The following is a 24,386-nucleotide window of genomic DNA, read 5'->3' as shown; positions in this document are numbered from 1 at the left end:
CTCTGGTGGGGCAGTTCCTCTTGATAGACGCTGTCTTTGAGCATCATTTCTTCAATGAACGGATTCCTTGAAAGGCTAGTATTTTGTTTTGGTTTGGTTGGCTTTAGTTAAAGAGCGCTAAGTGTTTCCGAGGTAAATATTCTAAGTCTTTGGAGCACTTCCCTTTGAAAGGGAGCAAGCGTTAAGAGAAAGGAACCCGTGTACGCCCTGGAAGACCGTGGCACAGCACGACAGCATGATTTGTTGGAAGCTAGTCTGTGGGGGAGGGATGGGAGTGACAGGAGAGGAAGACGAAGGAGGAGACCCAGGGGAGGCAAGAAAAAAGAGGACACACACACACACACACACACACACACAGATTGATTTAATGTCTCAAGGCTCTTTATTCATCCACCACTTTGTTCCCATGACATCACCAAGTTCAGGCAAAGGGTGATGATGGTGAACGTGGAAATAGCCACAGCCTTCCCAGTTGCCCCCCTGCCTCTCACGTCACCCCCTCAAGTCTATTCTTCACGTGGCCTCTAGAATGATGCAAAGGGCTGGTGAAGTCTATTCTCCACCTTCCTGTCTCATTTCGTCCCTGCCTCTGCCCCTTGGCCTTGAAGTGTCCAAAGGCCAAAGTCGATGGGGAGCATCAACAGTGTCCGGCTGCCCGGGAGTGAGAGGTTACGAGGTCTTTGCTTGCTCCTGAGCCTGAAGCCTGGGATCCCAGGGGGCTCCCTGACCTCCCACATCTTTTCCCAAGGGGCCTGGAGCCATGCTAGTGGTGGCAGAGGGCGAGACCCTCCCCTCTAAGAAAGGAAGGAGGAGAGGAAGTGCCATTTGCGTTGTTTCCTCCTGGCTGTCCCAAAGACCTTTAAGCAGATCTGTGTTCGGCGTCGCTCACGGATGAAACGTCACCCTGGGCCACACTTTATAACTTAAAAGGAAAGTATGTTCCCTCCTGGAAGGTGCTAGCTAAGCGCTCTACAGGGAACATTCAGAACATCGAGTTGTTGTCTATGGGTCTGTGGAGAGTGTATCGACATGGATTTTTCTGTGTTCGCTACACGTAAGTATATGTTCTCGAAACGCTCCATAGGACAGTGGTCACCGCCCCCTCGACCCGGGTCCCTCCCGTCCCCTGCCTTGCCCCTTACATCACAGAACACTTCTGCTCTGCTGTCTGCTTCATTTCCGTGAAGGTGGCCTGGGCTTTTTCTTTTATGGTGTCCAAGTCCATGTTCTGGAGATTCTGGAGCTGCCCGAGAATAGAATCCTTGTCCTCTTCCTCCTCCTGGTCTTCGTCTACCATTTTCCGGAGATCTTCGGGCAAATCCACGTCATCTCCAGCCATCTGGATTTGGTTCTCATCCATTTCACTCTGTGCAAAAAACACAAACGCGGAACTCAAGAAACCACGCGGAAGCAACCGAACCACCGAACGAACAGTAAAAGCAGCAGGAAGACCCTCCGCTGGGGATGAATGACGCGAATGGCACGCTCGGCTGTGTCTCCGCGGAGCCTGGGCTCGGTAGCAATCGTGGGGGCTGGTGGGGGGGGGGGCTGGTCGCCGTGCCCCTCCCTCTTTCGCTGCAACTTGGGCCGATCACGCGTCCCACAGCAGCGGTCCCCGGGCCCCGCAGCATCAGCATCATCTAGGAACCTGTTAGAAAGCCAAACTCTGGGGCCCCGCCCCAGACACCCCCCCCCCCCCCCGAATCAGGAGCTCTTGGGTGGAGCCCAGCCTTGCGGGTTTTAAGAAGTCCTCCTTGTCCTGCGGTGCCCGCAAAGCCGGAGAATCACAGACCGACTCGTAGACTCTGCCTCAGGGCGGCTTTGCGAGCTTAAGCAGTCTGTGACTCAGTGGCCCTGGCTGTTCCCACCCTGGAGGGTGGGGGCTGGGCTCACCGCGGCCTGACCCGGCTCTGTCACCGTCACCGTAGCAACTTCTGCTTGACCTTTGACCCTTCCCCCTCTTCTACTGGGCACAGAATCACGTCAAATTCAACCTTCCCCCCTTCGCACCCGGAAGTATGTCTGCCACATAGCCCTTGGTTATTAAGTGAATCGGCTGTGTCACGGCTGGTACTCACATCCTATTGTGCGACCGTCACAGTTTGCCTTACATGGTTCCTTTTGTGACTCCACGAGGGGCCGTTCTGCAGCGACGTACAGTGCGTGCCCCCCCCCCCCCCCCCGGTCGTAGACATTCCTTTACCCCTTTGGCTGTGGGGCCTTTGTGTCTTAAGTAGACAGAAAAATCCAAAGACGAAGTTTCCCTGGGAAGGGTGAGGGTACTTTCTATGCCCAGATGGCTGTATCCGATGATTTCTGAGATCAGGTTGTAACAGGAGGCACACAGGGCGCCAGGGGCCCAGAAGATTACAGAGCATTAGAAAAGCGAAGGATGGGAAAGAGCTCAGCAGACTTTGGGGCTCTCCCACCTTGTCGGGCGGTGACCAAAGGGCATGCAAATTCACACAAAGATGAAATGATCGCTTAGGTCTTTTTTTTTAAAGGATATCTCTCTTTATTTGAGAGAGAGAGCGCGAGACAGCGTGAGCAAATGGGGGAGGGGCAGAGAAAGAGAGAGGGAGAGAGTCCCAAGCAGGCTCTGCACCGTCGGTGCGTAGAGCCCGACGCGGGGCTCGAACTCACGAACCGCAAGATCGTGACCCGAGCCGACCTCAAGAGTCAGACGCTTCACTGAGCCACCCAGGCGCCCCACGAACGCTTAGTCTTCATCAGACCTCACCGATGTGATTTTAGAAAGATTTTGGCACCTGCAGCTTTCCCGGATGGCGTGAAGGTCAACACCTGAGGAGACTGAATTCCCCTCGCCTGGGTGCTGAGAATAAACGACTGTAAACAGACATCGGTTGTCTCCGGGTACAAAGAGCGAGCCAGAGTGAGGTGTATGCTCTGTGCTCCATCGGTAAAGTGGATTTCCTGGGCCTTCTCCAGCTCTAGGGCCCCGTGGCTCCCTCCGAGTTCCTTCTTCTGGTGGGTCTCTGGGCAGAGAGATGGCAAGCCGGGTTTGCAGAGACGCTTGAGAGGCTGACTTGGGGTGCAGAAAGGACGTGCCCTTTGGGGGTACACCCTGAAGTCCTCTGGGAAGAGCCGCTCTAGGCCGCAGCCTCCCAAGGGCGAGAAGCCTCTCCCTGCACTTGGCCAGGCCTTGGCCCCTCAAAGCGCTTAATGGATTAATTAGTTCCTCGTCAAACTGTTGTGGGGATTAATTAGTTAGTTAATCCGCAGGGGCTCCCAGCCAGTCCTCCATTTCTATTTATTTTTTATTTACCTACTCTAGAAGTTGCCTTTCTTGCTAATTACCCTCTGGGCGTTTTTTGCGGGGAGGAGAGGAAAGGCAGGACTTCAGCCTGGCCGTTCTCAGTTCGTGGAAATGCATGACCTCTCCCCTCTCTTACGCACCCCGAAATAAAATAGAGTGATTTGAAAAGGCTTTCCTGGGAATGCTGGCACCCCCCGCCCCTCTGGTTGGGAATGAGATCTCTGTGGATGTCACCAGAGTCAAAACTGGCTGGAGAAGCCGCTGTGGCCTGGAGGGACAGGTAGCTAGAGGGACCAAAGCGGGGTGGGCTGGCCAGTGGGTGCTCAGAGAGCCGGCCGGTGCATGAGGGTGGTGTTCCCTGCCTTCCTTTCACCCGGCGACTTCGTCATGCTGCCTCGGGGGGGGGGGGGGAAGCTTTGGAACAGATTTTCCTTCAGGGAGTACTTTCAGGTTTATTCTCTCTTCATTCCTCTTGCCTGGGGCAGGCCAAGCAGTGGCGTTTGACTTTGCCTCACAACTCACAGAGGGGCTCTTGATTGGCACCTTCTACCAAAGCGTTTCTCAAAGTGGGGTCTCCAGGCCAGCAGCCTCGGCACCGGGACCTTGTTAGAAATGTACACCCCCTGGGGCGCCTGGGTGGCTCAGTCGGTTAAGCGTTGTACTTCGGCTCATGATCTCGCGGTGCGTGAGTTCGAGCCCCGCATTGGGCTCTCTGCTGTCAGCACAGAGCCCACTTTGGATCCTCTGTCCCACTGTCTCTGCACCTCCCAAACTTGCTCGCTCTCTCTCTCTCAAAAATAAATAAACATTGAAAAAAAGAAAGAAAGAAATGCGCATCTCAAGCCTCACCCAGACCCGCTGTGGGGGTGGGCCCAGCAATCTTCAACTTAGCAATTGCCCTCCCGGTGATTCTGGTGCATTGCTCAAGTTTAAGAACTCTCCTTCCCTTGAAGACAGGACTGTGACTCACTCATCTACACATCTCAGAACCTAGCAGAGTGTCTGGCATGTAGACACAGACAGTAAATGTTTATTGGATGATTCAAGGAGCCTGTGGTCAGGGACTACAACAGCGTTAACAATCCTTAAACGCACAGGTCTGCCTTGCCGTAAAGAGCTCTATTTTCATAGCTGCTGACTTGCCTTTCCACTCCGTTGGGCCAGTGTGCCGGGAGGTCCACTGTTGGCTTGAGAATCAGATTGCCTGAGCGTGAGGGTTACCACCACCACTTACAGGCTGTGTGACCTTGGGCACCTTACACAACCTCTCTGAGCTTTACTTTCTTATCTGTAAATTGGGATTCTATTATTTGCCTTAGAATTGTAGAGGATTAATTAGATGACATCTGAATTATTAAGCAGTCAACCGGGGGTGGCTATTCATAAACAGGATAACTCCCAGGGGTGGGCTGCAGATTCGCGTCGGATAACCGTGACTCCTGCCTATGGCGGTCAGCCTTATCAGAGCCCTTGCTCTCTTCGCACCTTCCCTCTGGCCTAGAAATGGCCCCCCGCTCTCGTTCCACAGTCACTTTCCTAGAAGGCTGGGCCTATTTGTTTCCCTTTCTGCACAATGTCTTCCGTTCTGGGAGAAAGCTGCCGGGCTTCTCACCCTCTGCCAGACCCATGGGAATGTGTGTGGGAGCCGGCGGGTGAGCACTGAAAGAGGTTCCAGGCTCACGACCAGCCCTCCGTTCCCCCCATCCCTGGCTCCATCCCTCGCTGGGAACCTTGTGCCATCAGGTTCCCAGTACTGGACCTCATGCCCTCCTCATCAGGCTTAGCAGGACCCAGCCCAGGAGCTCACTGCACTCTCCGGGGCACAGGCCTGGTGAAGGGGCCTGAGAGGATCCAGAATACATTTAGGCCGGGAATTCGGGGTCCCGGGCAGCCCGAGTGTGGTCTAAAAGAGGGCCGTGGGCTCTGGGCGGGCCTGTCTCTTTGGCCCTAGAGACTTTTCACCCCATGTGAAAGAATGAAGTCCAAGGGACAGAGGGGAGCCCTCTAAAGCATGGCGCCCAAGGCGGGTGGCTCCGATTGTCCAGTCTAAAGGGAGTATTCGGTGTCGTCAACGGCTATCGTCACCATCCTTCTAGAAGGACAATGCTATTGACCGTCTATCGGCAGCACGGTTGCTTCAGGTGACGACTCCAGCCCTGGGATTGATTTCCTTGGGTAATCGACTAAGGGTAGGACAACCAGGTGGGGCCGGGAGGGGCTAGAGGACAAAACGAAGCCCTTGGGAACCAAGCCTGGGCCCCGGCCTCATTAGTGCTGGGTCCTAACCACGTGAGCTGGCCCCAGACCTAGGACAGGCCAAGGGCGAGGGTCCTGTGTGTGAAAAGGGGTCTCCTGTGGCGGAATGACACGATTCCCCCCACCGCGGCCACCTATGACAGTGAAAGACCTGGCTTCGAGTTCCTGCTTTGTCACTTGCCGGCTCCATGACCTTTCACAAGTCACCTTACCGCTTCCGATGCCCGGGGGAAGGGCCCTAGAGGATTACTGAGCAGATCGAAGGAGACGTGCCGTGACACGGTCCCCTAAGCTTCAAAGCCCTGGACGAGGGTGGCTGTGGTTATCAATATTTTTGAGAAAAAGGACAGTTTGCTCTCACAATCCCTGCTGAAAGGGTCCCCACGATAAACAAGGCATGGAAGGTGACGCAGAGCGGGGAGAGTATCGGCCCTGGAGAGAAAGATCCGGGCCGGAGCAAGCCATTAAGAAGAATAAATGAAAGGCCCCTGTGCGGCCTTGTCTACTGGCCTAATGAACCTCCCTGATGACGCGGCCTTGTCTGTAATCCAAGCAACGAATGGCTTCCACAGACTTTCTGCTGCCCACTGACAAATCAGCCTGGGGAGACCAGGGATATTTTGACACATCAAGGAAAGACAGTAATGCCTCCGCACACCCCCAGATGCAAGTTATAGACGGGATGAATCAGCTCCAGGCAGGGAAGGAGCCTGAACCTGAGAACCACGGTGTGAACGAGTGAGCGAGCGAGTGCGTGAGTGAACCAGCCGACCATTAGGGGCCAGACAAGCTATACTTTACTCCCAGAGGTTCTGTCTCAGAGGTCTTCTCATTTCTAGAAATCTTATCAATTTGGGATATCGTTTAATGCAGTTAAAAGCTAATTATTTTTATGCCGGCTGGCCAGAAGCAGTTTTAATCTCTTGGTTTTTAACCAGATTTATAATCTTAATTGCCAGCGCTGAATGCCCCATTATTTAAATAGCCCCACACCCTGTGACTGATTTCTGGCCTTTCCCTGAAGGCTCAGCACCACCCTGGATTCACGCTGCGCCCTAGATTTTGACAAACTGGCCTTCACCTTGTACCAAACTGGAGATACGTTGACAAACGATCGTATCTTCAACAGTTAATCGTCAAAAAGCTGAGCGTTCACCACATTTTTCCAATCTAGTCAATCAGGGGGCGCCTGGGTGGCCCAGTTGGTTAAGGGTCTGACTCCTGATTTTTGGCTCCCGTCATGATCTCACGGTTTGTGAGTTCGAGCCCCACGTCCAGCTGTGTGCTGTCCGTGTGGAGCCTGCCTGGGATTCATTCTCTCTGCCCCTCCTCCACTCACTTTCTCTCTCTCTCTCTCTCTCTCTCTCTCTCAAAATAAATAAATAAACATTAAAAAATAATCTAGTCAATCAAACCTGGATATATAGCAAATACCTGTTTGATTCTAGCCAGGTTTTATTTCGGTTTCGGTTTGTTTCTTTCTCTTTGGTCTACACAATTCCAAACAGCTAAGATTAATGGATTTCTTTGTCGAGTTGATCTAACACTAGACATTTCCATCTCTGTGAGGACCACTGGCTGCCAGTCTTTACAAACCTCCTCTTACTGGCCTAGGTATGGGTAGAGGGGCTGTACTGGCTTCTAGGCAAGGAGACAGCCACCCCTCGTTCCTGTCCTGCCGGAACCTGAGACCCTGGGGGAGCGGGGTATAGATTAAAGAGCACAGCCAGTCCACAAACACCTCCATGGAAAATTAAAGTGAGCATGGCCTGCTTTGCCAAAGGTAAAGGGGTATTCGGGCCAGACCAGGAGGGAGGGAGGCGTGAGGCCCGGGGGGCCAGACTCTAGCAGACCCACTCGCTCATCCTTGTTCTGAGCATTTGCCGCTGAAGGTCAGAGCCAAGTGTATGTTTTATCCCTTAGAACAGTGGTTCTCAACACTCCCTGGGCCGCCGAATCCCGTGTGACTAGAAAAATGGCTAGCACCCACCCCCAGAGGATTAGCTCCAATGGTCCGTGGCAGGGGCTTTGACGATATCATTTGTTAAATAATTTTTTTAAATGCTTATTTTTGAGAGAGAGACAGAGCGCGAGTGGGGGAGGGGCAAAGAGAGAGGAAGACACAAAGGCAGACTCGGAAGCAGGCTCCAGGCTCCGAGCTGTCAGCACAGAGCCCGACGCGGGGCTGGAACCCACGAACCGAGATCATGACCTGAGCTGAAGTCAGATGTTTAACTGACCGAGCCACCCAGGTACTTCTGGGCGATATCATTTTTAAAATGTTTACCGGGTGATTCTCGTATCTGAGCAGCGTGGGGGATCTTGTCTGGGGTTTGCTAGCTGCTACGTCCGTTGCACCAACGTCTTCCCTCCTCAGCCACTTGCACAGAGGGTGTGGATCTGACTTCTTCGGTCGAAAGTGTGCACACGTATAGGACCCATACGGAATGGGAATTTCTAGACACCAGCTGTGTGCCTTCCACTTCTATCCCTTACAAGGGCATTGCCGAGGGGCTCAAGGAGCTCCTAAAGGTCACCATCCAAGCCTCTCATTTTACAGAGGAGGAAACTGAGGTCCGGAGGGATAAAGAAACTTGCAGAAATGTCATTCAGCTGGTTAGGGGTTAGCAGCCTGCACTGCTGTGGCCGGTGGGGTCACATCGGCCTGGGGTCTTATCTTGCTTCGCCATTTACAGGCGGTGTGACCTTGGGAAACCCCTCTTCCTCTCCGCCCACCGCCCTCCCCACCAGGGCTCCCATCCGTGAAGGGGAAATAAATCTACCTCCCTTACAGGGGTGGGGGCTGTCAGGACCACCGGAGAATGCCGGCATGGCAGAGTGGGGTGTCCCACATTGCTGCTGTACCCATGTGTCCCCTGGCTCTTTTTTGCCTTCCCCATGTCCCCGCAGGACATTCAGTCCGTGGCTCTTTCAAGGGCACGAGTAGACGGAGCAAACTGAGCTGGGACAGGATGGGGAGGAGAAGGAAGGGAGGGCCTCGATGGCCTCCAGCCCCGCCCCCAGAAACAGCTGCTGGGGAGCAGGGGGGGGTTTCCGTGTCTCAGACCCTGCTGGGCAGCCCAAGGGCTCCGGATCTGGAGGAGGCGGACAAAGGAAGGTCCACAGAATCCTCTCTTTTTTTAAGAGGCAAATTTTAAATTCCGTTCCAAGGGAGCCTCCAACATGACATTAGTCTAAAGATAAGTCCACCAATAGATTTTCTCCTATCTTCACCTTTATTCAAAATGAATGATGCCCTGAATAGAGCAGACCAACACCAGGTGTAACCAAATCATATAGCTCAGCAGGGGGCACAACATTATTTTTCAATGACTAACCTAGATTGACAATTCCGTTAATAGGATTAGGGTTCATTGTGGAACTGTTTTCTCTTATTAATTTGGCTTGACTTACATATACATTTTGAATTGGCTAGGGAGAGGGGCGCATTTGTTTTTAGAAAGCATCGTGTGGCTTTCTTTCAAACGCGTTACTTCCTCTCTTTGCAGACGTGTGGCATTTGAATTATAACACAGACTTTGTACTTTATACAGTTAGAATGTCTAACCCAGACTTGTTCTTTTCAGGAAGATTTATTTTTAATGTAACTCTTACAGCAGATAAATTCTTTCTGCTGTTTTCGATACTTGGTTCTCTGTATTTTTTTCCCCCTTGTTCCCAATAACATCCGGCTTTCGGCAAACATTTCGTGTGTGTAGGTGTGTGTGCACACGCAATTTCTACACGGCAGGCACCGTGCGAGGCGCTGCGGACAGAGATGAACAGCTCAGCCCCTTTGTTAAAGGGCACACAGTCCAGCAGGGGAGACTACCCAGGGTGGTAAGATCACGTAAGAGACGTGCACTCGGGGATGATGGGAGCGCGACAGGAAGGGCAGTGGGGAGAAGAGGGTCACAGAAGTTTCTAGAAGAAGTGGCACTAAGACCAAAGTCTTACACGGGAAGGAAAGGGGTTGTGGAGAGCAGAGTGGAGGGAGCAAAGCAGGAGGAAAGTCCAGTCCGAGCAGGGAGTTGCAAGAGACGAGACTGGAAAGACAGGAGCCACTTAATGGCCTACAGGGCAAGGGATGGGGACTTGATTCTCGGAAGTTAGGATAAGGCTTTTTTTTTTTTTTTTTTTAACCAGGGGAGAAACAGGGTCAGATCTGCATCTTGGAAACCTCACTCTGCCATTTTGAGGGGAAGAGCCATCGGTGAGCTGTTGTAGTAAGAGAGGTGAGAAATGCTGGGGCGCCTGGGTGGCTCAGTCGGTTGAGTGTCCGACTCTTGGTTTTGGCTCGGGTCGTGGTCTGGCGGTTGGTGGGTTTGAGCCTCGCATCGGGCTCAGTGCTGACAGAGTGGAGCCTGCTTGGGATTCTCTGTCTCCCTCTCTCTCTCTCTGCCCCTCTCCCACTTATGCTGTCTCTCTGACTGTCTCAAAATACAAAGAAAGAAGAAAAGAAAGGACGAGGGCTGCCCTTGGGGATGAGCTGAACCTGGGGAATTGGCTGGAAGTGGGGGGCGGGGGGTGGCGAGGGGGGCGTCGGTGGAGATGGGGCCTCCAGGAGGAGCAGCTCTGGGGGAGAGCTGGCTGGTCTGTTCTGGATATGAGCCACGGGCAGACGCGGCAGTGAAATGTAGAGACAAGAGGTAGGCTGCAGGAATGGCTTTGAGAGTCGTCCCACACAGACAGCTGGTCGCTGAAGGCCACAGCAAGACGCCGTCCCCTGGCCAGAGTGTGCGGATTCAGTGGGAAAAAGAGCAGACCTGGAATCTTCCACAACCGGGGTTGGGGGGGGGCGGCAGACAGGGGAAGGCTAAGCCACGAAGAAGACACAGGAGAAACAGTTGCAGCGCAAGGCCTGGAAGCTGAGGAGAGAGAGGGCTTCCAGAGGAAGCGCTGGCCGAGGCGGCAGGAAGGGAAGAGAAACACAGAGGTGTCCCGAGAAAACGGTAGAGCCGCCTGCTGCGTCCAGACAGGCTACCCAGCATCCGAGGGAGGAAGGTTTCAGCGGAGCTGTGGGAACCAGTGACTCGGGGAAGGTACCTAGAAAGGCCTGTTTGCTCAGCAGGTGCTAGCTGCTTGTTTTCCTTGGGAGAGATTTGCCCTTCTTCCTAAAGGAGAGACAACAGACATGGAAAAAGGACACCTCTTAAGATACAGAACAGGGGGTGATCAGCCAAGCGAGACCCAAACCTAACGTGAGCATCATGGATTCCTGTGGGCGCCAGGAGTCCTCGGGGTACCTGTGATTTGAAAGCCGGAGGACGTGTCCACAGGGTGCACACGCGGGCAGTTTCTTATGAATACCTCGGATTCCTGCAGTTTGATCACTGCACTTATTTGCTTCCGTGATTCCTGCAATCATCGTCCAGGGCGCCGGGGTGGCTCAGTGGGTTCAGCGTCCGACTTCGGCTCAGGTCACGATCTCACATCTCATGAGATCGAGCCCCGCGTCGGGCTCTGTGCTGACAGCTCAGAGCCTGGAGCCTGTTTCAGATTCTGTGTCTCCCTCTCTCTCTCTGCCCCCTGTCCCACTCACTCTCTGTCCCTCTCTCTGAGAAATAAATAAACATTAAAAAAGTAATAATAATAAAAGGGGTCGTCCCAAGACCCGGGCGCAATAAATGGCATTGTCATTAGCAGTGACCGATGAGCTGGGAGAGGAGGCTTTTTACTGTGCCCTGGGGGGCTGGGCCCACATTCCTCCTTTTCCCAGTCCACATTTCCTCCCCCCACCAGTCAGCAATCAGTGAAACTCTTTCACGGGAAACGCCAGCCAAATAGTTGCTTTAGAAAATACGGTTCTAATTCCAAAATGTGACATAGTTATCCTCATTAGATCTGACAGCTCCCGGGAAGACATTTTCCTCAAATCTGCTCTCCGTTGGGCCTTGGTGAGGGGAAGGGCCCAGAACCGCCTCCTGCTGGCTGTGTGACTCCTGTGCCGGTGACCCTGGGGAATTGTGAATGAGGCACCCAGGGGGCATCCCTCGTTAGCTGCAAGACCTAGTGAATGTATCCAGCTCCCCGTGGACCGCTAATACCATTAGAATGGCTGCTTACCCAATATGGACTTTATAAGACAACACGGGGCTTAGCAGTCTGCACCTCGAGGGGAGGGAAAGGTTGTTATTAGGAGCTCAGGAAGGTCCTGGTGCCTCTTGCTTTCTGCCCAGCACTGCTTTCTTGTTGGACGGTTGTGTTCGTTCTCAAGGCCACCCTCCCGGGCGGAGATACGGTTTCGAGACGGTGGAGGGGTCATGGGACACAGAGAGCACTGGGTAGAAGAATCAGGAGGCTGGAGGTCTGTGTGGCACAGTAAGAGGTGTGACCTTGGGCAAGTCCCTTGATTTAAATGAGCTTTATGATTATGCAGTGACATGGGCTTTTTCAGATATGTGAAAAATAAGTTTAATGAAAATAGAAATACCATTCAGACACTGGGGTCGAGGAGCCGAGTACCAGGGGCGGTCCAGGAGCCCACACCTGCTCCAGAAGGAGAGCTTGGACAGGCGGGAGGTGTCCCACACCCGGAGGTTATGGCTGATTGTTAACAACAATGAGTAAAATCCTACAATTGGTAGGATTTGTCCTTACCAATGTCTTTTGATGACCTTTTTTTACAGTCGCCATGCCCTGCCTTCCATCCCTAGGACTTATAACTGGGAAGTTTGTACCCTTTGACCACCCTCACCCATTTCACCCGCCCCACCCCCACCTCCGCCCACCTCTGGCAACCACCAATCTCTTCTCTGTATGAGTTCTTCTTTTTTTTTTTTTTTTTAGTTTTATTTAAAAAAATTTTTAATGTTTGTTCATTTTTCAGAGAGGCAGAGAGAGATAGTGCAAGCAGGGGAGGGGCAGAGAGAGAGGGAGACACAGAATCGGAAGCAGGCTCCAGGCTCCCAGCTGTCAGCACAGAGCCCGACGCAGGGCTCGAACTCATGAACTGCGAGATCATGACCTGACTGAGTCACTCAGGCGCCCTCGAGTTCTTCTTTTTTTAAAAGATTCCACATACAAGTGAGATCATACAGTACTGTCTTTGTCTGACTTATTTCACTTAGGATAACACCCTCCAGGCCTATCTATGTGGTTGTAAATGGAAAGATTTCCATTTTTTAGAGCTGAATGATATATAGGTACACACACACACACACACACACACACACACAGCAGGATGGCTGATTTTAATTCAGTACTCGGATAAGTAATTAATTAAGTGAAGTAATCAAGATGCCAAGCCCCACGAAGAGGATGTACATAACGATTAGGGGGTCTGTTGCCCCATCTCTAGCCTGGCAGCTCCTGGCCGGGCCTCCCCTGCGGCTCCAAGGGTGTGGCGCTGGCCACCGGCCCCTCATTCCTTTCCCTGGGTCACTGGACACACTGCCGTGGCCTGGAGATTTCCCAATCACAGCGATGCCCGTGGGCACTGCCGGAGGTTCCAGAGCCTCCTTGCTCCTCATGGGAACATCCAGGAGATAAAGACCTGAAACTCCAAGCCCCATTATGGTTTTGGGTGGCATTCTAAAGGTTCCGGGAGTCCTTCTGCACAATCAAGGAACACCTAAGAGTTACATCCAGCTCCAAATATAGAGCAGCCCTGGCCCCTCCAGATAAGTTGGCCTGGTCCGGTAGGAGAATCCAAGCGTGGCTTTCAAGGCCCAGGGAAGGACTGCCTCCCACAGTGGTCATTTCCCCGACGTCAGGGCTGAATATTCCAATGCCTTCTCCTCGCCCTCAGTCACTGGCATTTCAAAATCCCTCTCCATCCTGCTGACCGTGGAGACGGCTAACACCAGTTTGTCTTCCGGCTCTCTGTCCTGGCGCACCGCGGGAGGATCCCGCTGCTCGGACACTCCCCTCCCAGCCTGTCCCCACACGGGGCCCCTCACGGGCGCTTGCCACCTCCTGTTTTGTGACAGCTGCTCCTTGGAGAGCCCACCAGGCCCTTCCAGGGGCGCCAGCACAGCAACCGCTTCACAATACAATGCACAATCTGGTCCTTAGTAGCAACCGAATAGACTCCCCCCGCCCCAAAAAAAGTTCACGTCCATACATTTATTTCTGTCCCCACCGCCAGAGACCCTGCTACAACCCACAGACCGCGCGGAAGAACTGATCAGAGCGGCGGGGCCGGTCCCTGCGGCTGCGCGCGCGCGCGCTGCGTTAGGGACACCAGGGGGCGCGCGGGGCCCGGCTCCTGTCACCAAAGGATTGGCCGCTCTGCACGGACAGGAAGCTGCCGGCCAGGGGCTGATCTCAGCCTGGCAAACGCGTCTGTCCCCCAGCGCTCCCTTCTAACCCTGGGCAGGGGATCGGGTCCAGAAGGTCCGCTGCGCCCCGAGCCCGGATGGGGCGGGTGCGAGGGGAACGTGTGACCTGTAACAGCCACGGGAGACGGAGGGGGTGTCCAAGGGTGGGGCTGGACTTCACGGGGTAAGGTGCCGCATCGACGTGGGGGCGTTTGTCACACCTGGCGACAACGGGACAAAGCGGAAGAGGAGAGCGGCGGGGTTGTAGGATACACTTTCTATTGATTACTGTTTTATGGGCAGTGTAATTGGGTTGGAATTTCCACGTGCTGTGCGAAAAGCAGGCAATTGTCCTGCTGGTATTTTTAGCATTTTTTCACACCACAGGCCTATCCTCGCAACGTTGTGCAGCATCAGTCCATTTTCACAAAATGCAGCCATAATATCAAAGAGGCCCAGGGAGGCCCTCATCCGAAAGCAAACTGCAGGGAAAGAGTAAGTGTGGAACGCTTTCAAGGGATATTCTCATCTATTTCTTCAGATTGTATTTGGAATTTAGTAGCGGCTCCCAGGTCCCGGGTGAAGCCATCAGACGACCCAGGAGGGGGAGAGGCCGGGTGTCTGCCGGGCTTTGGGTGGGATTCACTGAACTCCTGAGCAGTACAGGCCGCCCCCAAAGCCTTCACGCAGGTTTAAGCCACAAAACTGCGCTTAAACTTTGGGGACACCTTGAAGGCTGAGAGTAGCGATCGCAGAGACCTTGGGGGGCTAGAGGGAGCTGTGCTCAAACCCTTTCGTAAGGCACGCTTTTTTCGTGGCTGAGAGGCCGACGTTCCCATCCCGGTTCCGTCGGTCAGTAGCTGTGGGTTTTTGCCAAGCTACCTGACCCCCCCCCCCCGCCCCCCCGGGGCCGCAGTTCCCTCATGTCTAAAAAGAGACAGTGACATTAGATTCTTAGGTGAGCTCAAAGGTCTTTCTCGGGGTCGAAGAAAAAAAATCAGGTGGGGTCTCACACACATTATACATTTGAAGCAGCTATGGGAAAGGGGGATATATGAGCCTTGGTAAACCACGCAATGAAAGATCCTGGACTCCACTGTTGACAATTTCTTGACTTCTTCTCGCTCCCGCATCCCACCCCCAGCTGGTTTCAGGGAGTAGAAGCCTGTGCAGATATAGTCACTGCCGCTCCCCTGGGCCTGATTCTCTCCAGAGAGGATATGAACGTGCACATTTCGTGGCTTATAATTCTGTCCTCTTTTTATAGCTTTTGTTGGGAGAGGCTCTTGTCCCAAGGGATAGCGTGACTCAGGGATCTGGGAATTATTTTTTCTTTGAACACCGTCAGGGCCATGCTGCTGAGCCTTGCGTGAGGTGCTCATCCCTGAGGCTCTGGAAATGAGCAAGGCCGTTGAGACCTCCGTGGGGAGAAAACAAGCAGAAGCTCAGATTCTTGACCTCGAGTTGTTGCACCGTTTGCACATATCAGTGTGCTTCCGCGAGGTCTTTGAGACCCCCGGCTCTTATTAGGAAGACATAAGACTTCTGGGCATAGAGATAATTACAGCGAAATAAGAGCTGTCCTCTGTTGAGCTCTTTCCATTAGGCAGGTGGCTGTACGAGGTCCTTTACGCGATGTTAGCTCAAAGACTTTGTGAAGCAGGTGTCATTGTCTCCATTTTACAGATGAGGAAACTGAGGCCCAGATATTTTAAAAAGCCATCTGAGTTGCACCAGACTTAAAACCCGGTTCTCCTCAAGACGGCCAGTGCTGTCCCTGGAGCTTTGGGTAATCCACTAGACAATGGGAGCGGCGGGGACCGTGTCTAGTGCCCCACTCTTCCAAGATGCAAGCACAACGCAAAAAAGCATGAGGCCGGAATCAGGGAGGCAAAAAGCAAAGACGTGCTTTTCAAAATTCGATGGTTGCTGTGAAAATGTTTAAATCTCACTGTGAGTTTTCCTTCCCTCTGTGAGAGCAGAACATGGTTCCTAGGGCATCTAAGGGGCCAGTCTCCCCCACGAGTTGGGGCTAAATTTAACTCTTGGGTGACTTCAGCACTGACCTTGCAGGGACAGCCAAGCTCTCTCTCCCCCTTCGATTAGTGCTTGTAGCTTCTGAAGTCAGCTTTCGGGGGACCCGCAGGGGACCCATGGGAGCCGTGCATCTGAGCCTGCCGTAACATGGCCACACATTCTCTTCCCATCCGTAAACCAGGACTTGACCAGAATCTACAGGCGTTCGTTCTCACCGCCAGCACCGAGATGGATAGACGCCTAGTGCGGGGTGATGACATCACCTCCATAAAGAAGGAACAGACCGTTCCTTTGAAATACAGGCAGAATATGGTAGAAGGTCTTGGGCTCTGCCTTTCCTGCCTGTGTGGCCTTTGGCAGGACGGACTGACCTTCTCCATGATTCTGCTTCCTCTACCATAAAACGGAGGTGATAATAGAACCACCCCAGAGGACTGTTCAAGGATTAAATGGGTTGATATGCACGCAGCCCATAGAACATTATCATGTGACACATTATTTTGTATTATCAAATACCAGCGATATTAAATACCAGTGATGATTTCCTCCTTGTGTATTTACACAGAGAAGTTCTATAATCTTTACATAAATTTACATAAAAATAGCATTTGTGGCTTTTAGCTCCATTTGGTTGAGACAAAATGGACGTTTATGGAGGTGAAATGATTGGAATCTACTTTTCATGAACTCCAAGTTCAACGCTCTTTCACGACATCAAACACCTCAACGAAGACAAACAAATGTGTGTGTGTGTGTGTGTGTGTGTGTTCATGAATGTGACCCTTTGCCGATAATCAAACATTCTCCATGTGCTAGTATCTCAGAAATTATTGGATGCTTACTGTGTATAGAGCGTCTCACCTTTGGGAGCCTGTACTTTTCTCTGAGATGGACTCTGAGGCATGCCCTCTCTGCCTTTTTTTGTGTGAATGCGGCATCTCTTTCCATCCTAAAAGTAAAAGAATAGAACAAGCCATCAAAGGATAGACAGAGCTACGGACATTCCCACCAGACACGGAGATAAACCTTCCTACGCCCCCAAACATCTGCCTCTCTTTCTATCATCATTCTACTGTCATAACTCACTGCAGACCCCTAAATCCCAACGGCAGCTTGGTTCTGGGAATCTCTTTAGGATGCAGCCCAGAGAGGGGCAGAGTGGTTATGCCTAGTGTATGGTTGACCTCAAGGTGCTGCTCTAGATACGACTTGGGACCACGAACATCAGAATCACCTGAGTGCCTGTTAAGAATGCAGCTTCCTGGGTCTGATCTCACACTGACTCCTCAGAATCCCTGGGGGCGCAGATGAGGGGAATGTATGTTTTCAACAAGCTCCCTGAATGATCCTTCTTCAAGTGAAAACAGCGTCGCAGAATCCTGGGCTGGGGGGGTCCTTAGAGGCACGTGGGATTTAGGGATCTATAGAAAGCCATTTCCCTTCATTGTCACCCCTTCTGGACCCCAATTTTTGTACAGCGTTCCCTTCCCTGTTTGGAAGGAGGCGTCCCCAAATAAGGTAGGGTAGATTTCCACAATGCTCCGGGGACCACCTACTTGGACTTGGGATTGTGCTGGTTTGAAATGGACTTCCTTGCTCAGGATGACCTCGACAGAAGCAGCCGGTTTGGGGGATGTCTCCAAAGCTCACGGTGACTGCCTCCCCTCCCAGCTGCCCAGAGACGGGCATCACTAGGGGCTACATTTATACGCCGGCCCTGCTCTCTGACCGTATTGAATTGGCCCAAGCTGAGTAAGTGAAATCTTTTCTCCGGGATCTCTGGGACTGAGAAAGACACATTCGCAGTGTGGCTGGAACAGGTGAACTTGGAGGCCATGGGCCACCATTGTCCCCAGTCCACCCGGTCGGGGTGGCCCCGGGGGAGCTGACCACTGAGAAGAAAGAACAGAGCAGCCAGGCAGCCACAGGGGCAACGGCAGGAGCCAGGAAAGAGCTCGTGGCTGGCTTCCCACCTCATTCTGGTTCCTAGGTTAGGCCCGTGTGAGGCCTGGCGGGGTAAGGCATTATTTGCACGAAAAGGAATTCTGTTTCCCTTTTCAGGTGGCTAAATTGGCTTCTCTTTCTTCCCTTCACGTTTGGAAATCATCTTAACCATCACACAGAAGGCGGCCTGAAGGAGGGGCTGATCTGAAGCCATCCGATTAAACGACTGACCACCGGGCCCTGGGCGCAGGCCCTCCCTGAGCTCACTGCCCGTCTCCAAAGGTCGGGCCCAGGGTGGGCACCCGACAACACAGGCTTCCGTATTCTGCCTTTGGAGGGGGAAACAGGATAAGTGACTTGCCCGAGAGATCCGCGAGCCGGGGCTTGGGCAGAAGCAGATCTTTTCTCCCCAGTATTTCACTATGAAAAATTTCAAGCGTACGGAAAAGTCGAAGGCGTTTTACGGCGAAACGCGTATATTCGCCATCTATAGTCTACAGTTAGCATCTTACTATACATGTTGTTTTTTTTTTTTTAATTTTTTTTTTCAACGTTTATTTATTTTTGGGACAGAGAGAGACAGAGCATGAACGGGGGAGGGGCAGAGAGAGAGGGAGACACAGAATCGGAAACAGGCTCCAGGCTCTGAGCCGTCAGCCCAGAGCCCGACGCGGGGCTCGAACTCACGGACCGCGAGATCGTGACCTGGCTGAAGTCGGACGCCCAACCGACTGCGCCACCCAGGCGCCCCTACTATACATGTTTTATTACATACTCATCCCTGTCTCTACCCGGTCATTTACCCATTTTATTTTTTGGTACATTTCAAAGCTGTAGACGTCGGTACTCTTTCCTGCAAACACTTCAGCACGCAATGCCATTAACTACAGCTATGCATTTGTTGGTAGTTCTTTTTTTTTTTCCTTTAAGTAAAATTTGTCTACAATTAAGTGCACAGACCTTGATTGCTGGTGAATTTTATGTGGCAACTTGACTCGAGACACAAGGTGCCCAGATTAAACGTGGTTTCTGGGGGTGTCTGGGAGGGTGTTTCCAAAAGAGATCCGCACTCGAATTGATGGACTGAATAAAGCAGATTGGCCCTCCTTGGCGTGGTGGGGGGGGATAGCATCCAATCCATGGAGGGCTTGACTAAAACAAAAAGGCAGAGGAAGGGAGAGTTCTCTCCTTCTCCGTCCGTCTGCTTGGGCCGAGATCTCAATCTTCTCCTGCCCTCGATTAGGACTTACACCATCAGAGTTTGGAACTTTCCCAGTCCTCCCAGCAACTTTCCCAGGCCTCCAGCTTGCAGACAGCAGATGGTGGGACTTCTCAGCCTCCGTAATCACGTGAGCCAATCCTGATAATCAATCTCACGTACCCACATATACCTGTGTGTGTATGTGTATGTATATTTCTCCTGTTGGTTCCGTTTCTGTGTGTAACCCAAGCCCCTATTAAGACATGAAAAACATTACTATCACCTGAGAAATTTCTCTCATCCCCAGCGAATACCTGCTCCCCAGTCACTGTCCTTTATCCACCACAGATTGGTTTTGCCTGTTCTAGAACTTTTTATAAATGGAGCCATATACTATGCCTTCTTTGGCAGAGCATAAAAAACTTTTGAGATCCATCCAGGTGGTGGTATTTAGCGGTGGATTGTTCCTTTTCATTCCTGAGTGCATTTGTCCTATATGAATATGTCATGTTTGTTTATTCATTCTCCCGTGAACGGACTTGCAGTTTGGCCAACATTTGGTATTGTGTCTTCTTAATTTTAGCCATTCTGGTGTGTGTCGTGGTACTTTAGTGTGATTTTCATTTTCATTTTCATGATGACTAATGAGATCAGGTGGGGTTTTTTTTTTTTATGTACTATTTGGCCATTTGTGAATCTTTGTGAAGTGTTTGTTCTTTTGCCCATTTTGTTTTGTTTTTATTACTGAGTTGTAGAAATTTTTTTTTTTATTTTTTTTTTCAACGTTTATTTATTTTTGGGACAGAGAGAGACAGAGCATGAACGGGGGAGGGGCAGAGAGAGAGGGAGACACAGAATCGGAAACAGGCTCCAGGCTCTGAGCCATCAGCCCAGAGCCCGACGCGGGGCTCGAACTCCCGGACCGCGAGATCGTGACCTGGCTGAAGTCGGACGCTTAACCGACTGCGCCACCCAGGCGCCCCAAGAAATTCTTTATGTATTCTCGATTCCAGTCCTCTGTCAGATACGTTTTGCAAATATTTTCTCTCCGTCTGTGACTTGCCTATAAATATTTTCTTAATGGGGTCTTTTGATGTACAAGAATTTTCAATTTTGATAAAGCCCACATCATTTTAAAATTTTATGGCTATTGCTTTCAGAGTCCTGTTTAAGAAATCTTTGCCTACTTTCAAGTTGCAAAGATATTGTTTTTCTCCTAAGTGCTTTATGATTTTAGCTGTTATATTTAGTTCTGTGATGCCTATCAAAGTTCGAGTAACAAATGGTCGCACAGAGATGACCGTACCACAACAAAGGTAAAGGGACATTTTACTATTGAGAGAGATGGTGGGGGGTTGCGGGGGGTAAATGGACTGTTGTTGCGTTCTAGGTGATGAAGCTATTGAAAACTCAAGCAACAGGGGCGCCTGGGTGGCTCAGTCGGTTGGGTGTCCGACTTCGGTTCAGGTCATGATCTCACAGTCTGTGAGTTCAAGCCCCGTGTCGGGCTCTGTGCTGACAGCTCAGAGCCTGCAGCCTGCTTCGGATTCTGTGTCTCCCTCCCTCTCTCTCCGCCTCTCCCCTGCTCATGCTCTGTCTCTCTCTATCTCAAAAATAAGTTAAAAAATTTAAAAAAAGAAAAAAAAAAAAAAGAAAACTCAAGCAACAGACCGGAAGCCGTGCCTCTTGCCAGAGGGAAGCAGGCTGGCCCCATTGGCCTGCTACCATTTCTTAAACTGGGCGACTACATAAATGGATGATATTCACACACACACACACACACACACACACACACAGCCACGTAGTTGGCAAATAACCCAACCCACGGGATTGACCACACCATTCGGGCATTCTGGCCTTTTCTCTATCCAGATAACTTAGGGACACCGGGACATGAGTTAACACACAAATGCCGAGTCTGTGACCAGGCCTGTTGCTTGGACGTCTTAAATGATTATTTCCATGATCAGATGTCTAGTCTAAGTTTCTGACAGGTTGCTTTGTATTAGCTCACTTGAGCTGAGAACATTAGGTGCGACTGTTCTACTTCTGTTTCTTCATTATCCTTGTGTCATGTTTGTCTGTCTCCACACACCCCCACCCCCCCCAACCCCCCACCCCCCGCCGCAGGCGAATCTAGCCTACACTCTAGGGATGCTTTTCTTTGGTCTGAGCTTCATCTCAGTGCCAACACCGTGGTGGCGGTGGCGTTTATTATTATTTCTTTGACTTTAATTAACTGCAGAGCCCAGCATAATACATTCTAGGTAGCTTATAAGCTACGATTTCTTTCAAAAAAGAATTCAGTAGACAAGGTTTCCATTAAATGTAGGCCTTTAGGGGCACCTGGGTGGCTCAGTCAGTTAAGCGTCGTCCCACTTTGGCTCAGGTCACGATCTCGCGGTCCGTGAGTTCGAGCCCCGCGTCGGGCTCCGTGCTGACAGCTCGGAGCCTGGAGCCTGCTTCCGATTCTGTGTCTCCCTCTCTCTCTGCTCCTCCCCTGCTCACACTCTCTTTCTCTCTCTCAAAAATAAACATTAAAAATAATAATAAATAAATGTAGGCCTTTGTCCTTGTTAGTCAGGTTCCTCTAAGTCATTAACCTTTCACCTATAATCACCTTAGCAAAAGGACTTAGGCAACTATTACGTAAGGGATCGTTAGCAAAAGGGCCAGGATGGCAGCAAGAGATACTCTTATTAAATGAGAAATTCTTTTTTTTTTTTTTTTTTTAAATAGGCTCCATGCCCGATGTGGGGGCTTGAACTCACGACCCTGAGATCAAGAGTTGCATGCTCTACTGACTGAGCCAGTCAGGCGCCTGAGAAATACTTTCACTGAATACTTTTTTTAAAAAAATGGGCATTTAACTTCAAGCTCGGGCTTTAATTCTTTGTTGTTATTAAGAGTCTTAAATGGATTCTACCTTAAATTCTAAAAAAATTACATACAGATTATGCTTAAAGACCAGTCTGCAGCAGTGAAAAATTGGTGGTGGGATTCACATTCCGTAACGCCCAGCTAAAATGTTACTGATGTTTTATTTTTACTTTTTTATTTTTATTTTATATAGCCAGGGGAATGCCACGTTCTGGAGGTACATGGCTGAAGTGTTTAGGGGTAAAGCATCATGATGTTGGCAATTTACTTTAAAAATGGTTCTGTCTAGGGGCACCTGGGTGGCTCAGTCGGTTGAGCGCCCGACTTCGGCTCAGGTCATGATCTCACAGTCTGTGATTCGAGCCTTGCGTCAGGCTCTGTGCTGACAGCTCAGAGCCTGGAGCCTGCTTCGGCTTCTGTGTCTCCCTCTCTCTCTGTCCCTCTCCCACTTGCGCTCTGTCTCTCTCTCTCAAAAGATAAACATTAAAAGCATTCAAAAATTAAAAACACTAAAACCATTAAAAAATGGTTCTATCCATCCAACTAATCATCTATAAGCAAATATAACAAAATGTTAACTGTTGACCTTTTTCAGAGGTTTATATGGATATTCATCATTCTGGTCTACTTTTCTGTAGCTTTAAAATCTTCATAATAAACAGTCCGCAAAATCACCCACAGTCTTTGGGAAGCCAAGTCTTAGGACATAATCACCATGTTGTGCTTTCTAGCGTTTAAAAAAAGATTAAAAAAAAAGATTGTGCTGCGTGTGCCTCTTCCAGGAGCAAAGCTTTCTTACAGTTTGAAAGCTTTCTACGCGCTGGGAGGGCGAGTTTGGGCAAGACCGTTAGAGACAGGCTCACAGTTCGTCATCTGAGCACTTTGGCTGAGGCTAATTAAAACGAACCTTGACCAGAGCAAATGTTAAGCCGCTTTAAGAACGACACATAGATTCATTTATTATTGTTCACTGCCATCCCTACCGGTAGGACACAGTAACCGCTGAGGCTGGGAAATCGGTCCCCGAAAAGAACATTCCTTCCTAAGGCTAGAGGCAAACAGCACGAGAAGAGGCGTCTAAAAAAGCAAAGACAAAGAAACCGGGGAGCCCGAAGAAGGTATGGCCAGAATTCATCGCTTTAGGCTCTTAAAGGGAAACGAAGCCACGCGTACTCACTTCTCCTCAATCATTTGCTTTTGGTACTCCTCATATTCCTCTCTAGTCATGCCTTGAGCTGCTGCAGGATCAGAGGTCCCTCCTTCTTCTTTTTTTTCTTCAGACCCGCCACCAAATCCTAAGTTCTTTACCTGGTTGCTGATCATAGTTTTCATAAAGAAAGCCATCGTTTCTGCTCCAGAAAAATCAAGCCAAAACTCAGGCAGAACCCGAAGGCAAACGAACAAGCAAACGAAGACAAAACTCTCCAAATCTCAACGACGGCAACACGTTCAAGAGCGAGGGACTCTGCACAGCCTCATCTGCCCAAGGGCATGATGGCAGGGAAGAGCGGTACTCGGGCGGTAAGCTGGATTAAAGAGATGAACTCCTTAATACAGGGAGGCAGATGGTTCAGATTACTAAAGCACACCATCGGATGCAACCGACCACTTTCTGAATTAATACACGAGGCTAATTCCAGAAGCAAAAAAAAAAAAAAAAAAAAAAAAAAATCTTTCACGCTATCTACCCATTTCTCAATTTGAAATCATTGAGCGCAGCAGGGCTTGGGCGAGAGTCTCGTTCCGATTAATCAGAGCTGACCGATGATGCGCCTGCAATGGAATTTCCAAATTCCAGCCCCGGAGCACCACATCCTGTTGAAAGCGGAGTCTGGCGAGACTCAAACCCCAAAATGCTTCATTAAGCAAAAATAATCCTTTGATCCGTCATTTTATCTCTTTGGACTCTAAGTACTATGCAAGGATTTGCCTTTTGGTTTGCCTGAATTCTGTGCTGCCTCGGTGGTTACCGGGTCCCATACAGAAACACCCAGGTGAGGCGAGTCTAAAGGGCGAGTGGGCGGGTCCTTCACTGGAAGGAAGACCCGGGACATCACCTTAGCCTTCTCCTGCCCGGAGGTGTTACTCTTCTGCTTGGAAACGTGGCACCACTTTCAGGGCTTGAGCCCAGAAGGTGAGCACAGTGCGAGTTAAATCATCCCCCGTGTGACGGGGCCACCTTTCCCCCTTACATACAGCCCACTCCCTGGACGCTCTGTTTACACTCGCTGGTGGACTTGGGTAAAACTTTTGACACGGTTTTCTAACACGCAGCAGATTCTCAATGGCCGTGGTTTTCTTCAGGTCAAGGGAGGAATCGAATACGGCTAAGGCTTTAATCTGTTAGTATCTTTCTAATTAAAGCACTCCAGGAGGAGGTGGGACGGCGAAGAGGTGGGGACTCGTTGTAACCTGTGCTGATTATTTTATCTGTGGGCATGAGGCCTCTCGGGAAACGGGTCCCCTACATTGTATACAGAACTGTAGGATCTGGATTTTTGCCTAAAATGCTCGCTTTTATATATTCTAA

At 50.9% G+C, this 24,386-nt stretch overlaps 1 protein-coding gene across 1 annotated transcript; it reads right to left on the bottom strand.

Annotated features, from left to right (window-relative positions):
* Positions 1-377: 377 nt before the first annotated feature.
* On the bottom strand, positions 378-23,200 carry CPLX4 (complexin 4). The gene is made up of 3 exons (XM_030336297.1): positions 23,034-23,200; positions 16,693-16,780; positions 378-1,366 (listed from the first exon to the last, which is right to left on the bottom strand). The coding sequence occupies exons 1-3, from the start codon at positions 23,198-23,200 to the stop codon at positions 1,139-1,141; spliced, it is 483 nt and encodes a 160-aa protein (XP_030192157.1). The 3' UTR covers positions 378-1,138.
* Positions 23,201-24,386: the final 1,186 nt, after the last annotated feature.

Source organism: Lynx canadensis, chromosome D3 (genome assembly GCF_007474595.2).
Source record: "Lynx canadensis isolate LIC74 chromosome D3, mLynCan4.pri.v2, whole genome shotgun sequence".
NCBI lineage: Eukaryota > Metazoa > Chordata > Mammalia > Carnivora > Felidae > Lynx > Lynx canadensis.
Note: the sequence above shows the minus strand (reverse complement) of the source record. Positions and strands in the feature narration are given on the sequence as shown.

Bases quoted from the DNA above. Each gene is read 5' to 3' on its own strand.
- CPLX4 (XM_030336297.1), bottom strand. From the start codon at position 23,200: ATGGCTTTCTTTATGAAAACTATGATCAGCAACCAGGTAAAGAACTTA. The intron at 16,781-23,033 runs GTGAGTACGCGT...TTTTACTTTTAG, and splicing joins AAGCAAATGATTGAGGAGAA to GATGGAAAGAGATGCCGCAT. The intron at 1,367-16,692 runs GTGAGACGCTCT...TTTTTTGCACAG, and splicing joins AAAAGTACAGGCTCCCAAAG to AGTGAAATGGATGAGAACCA.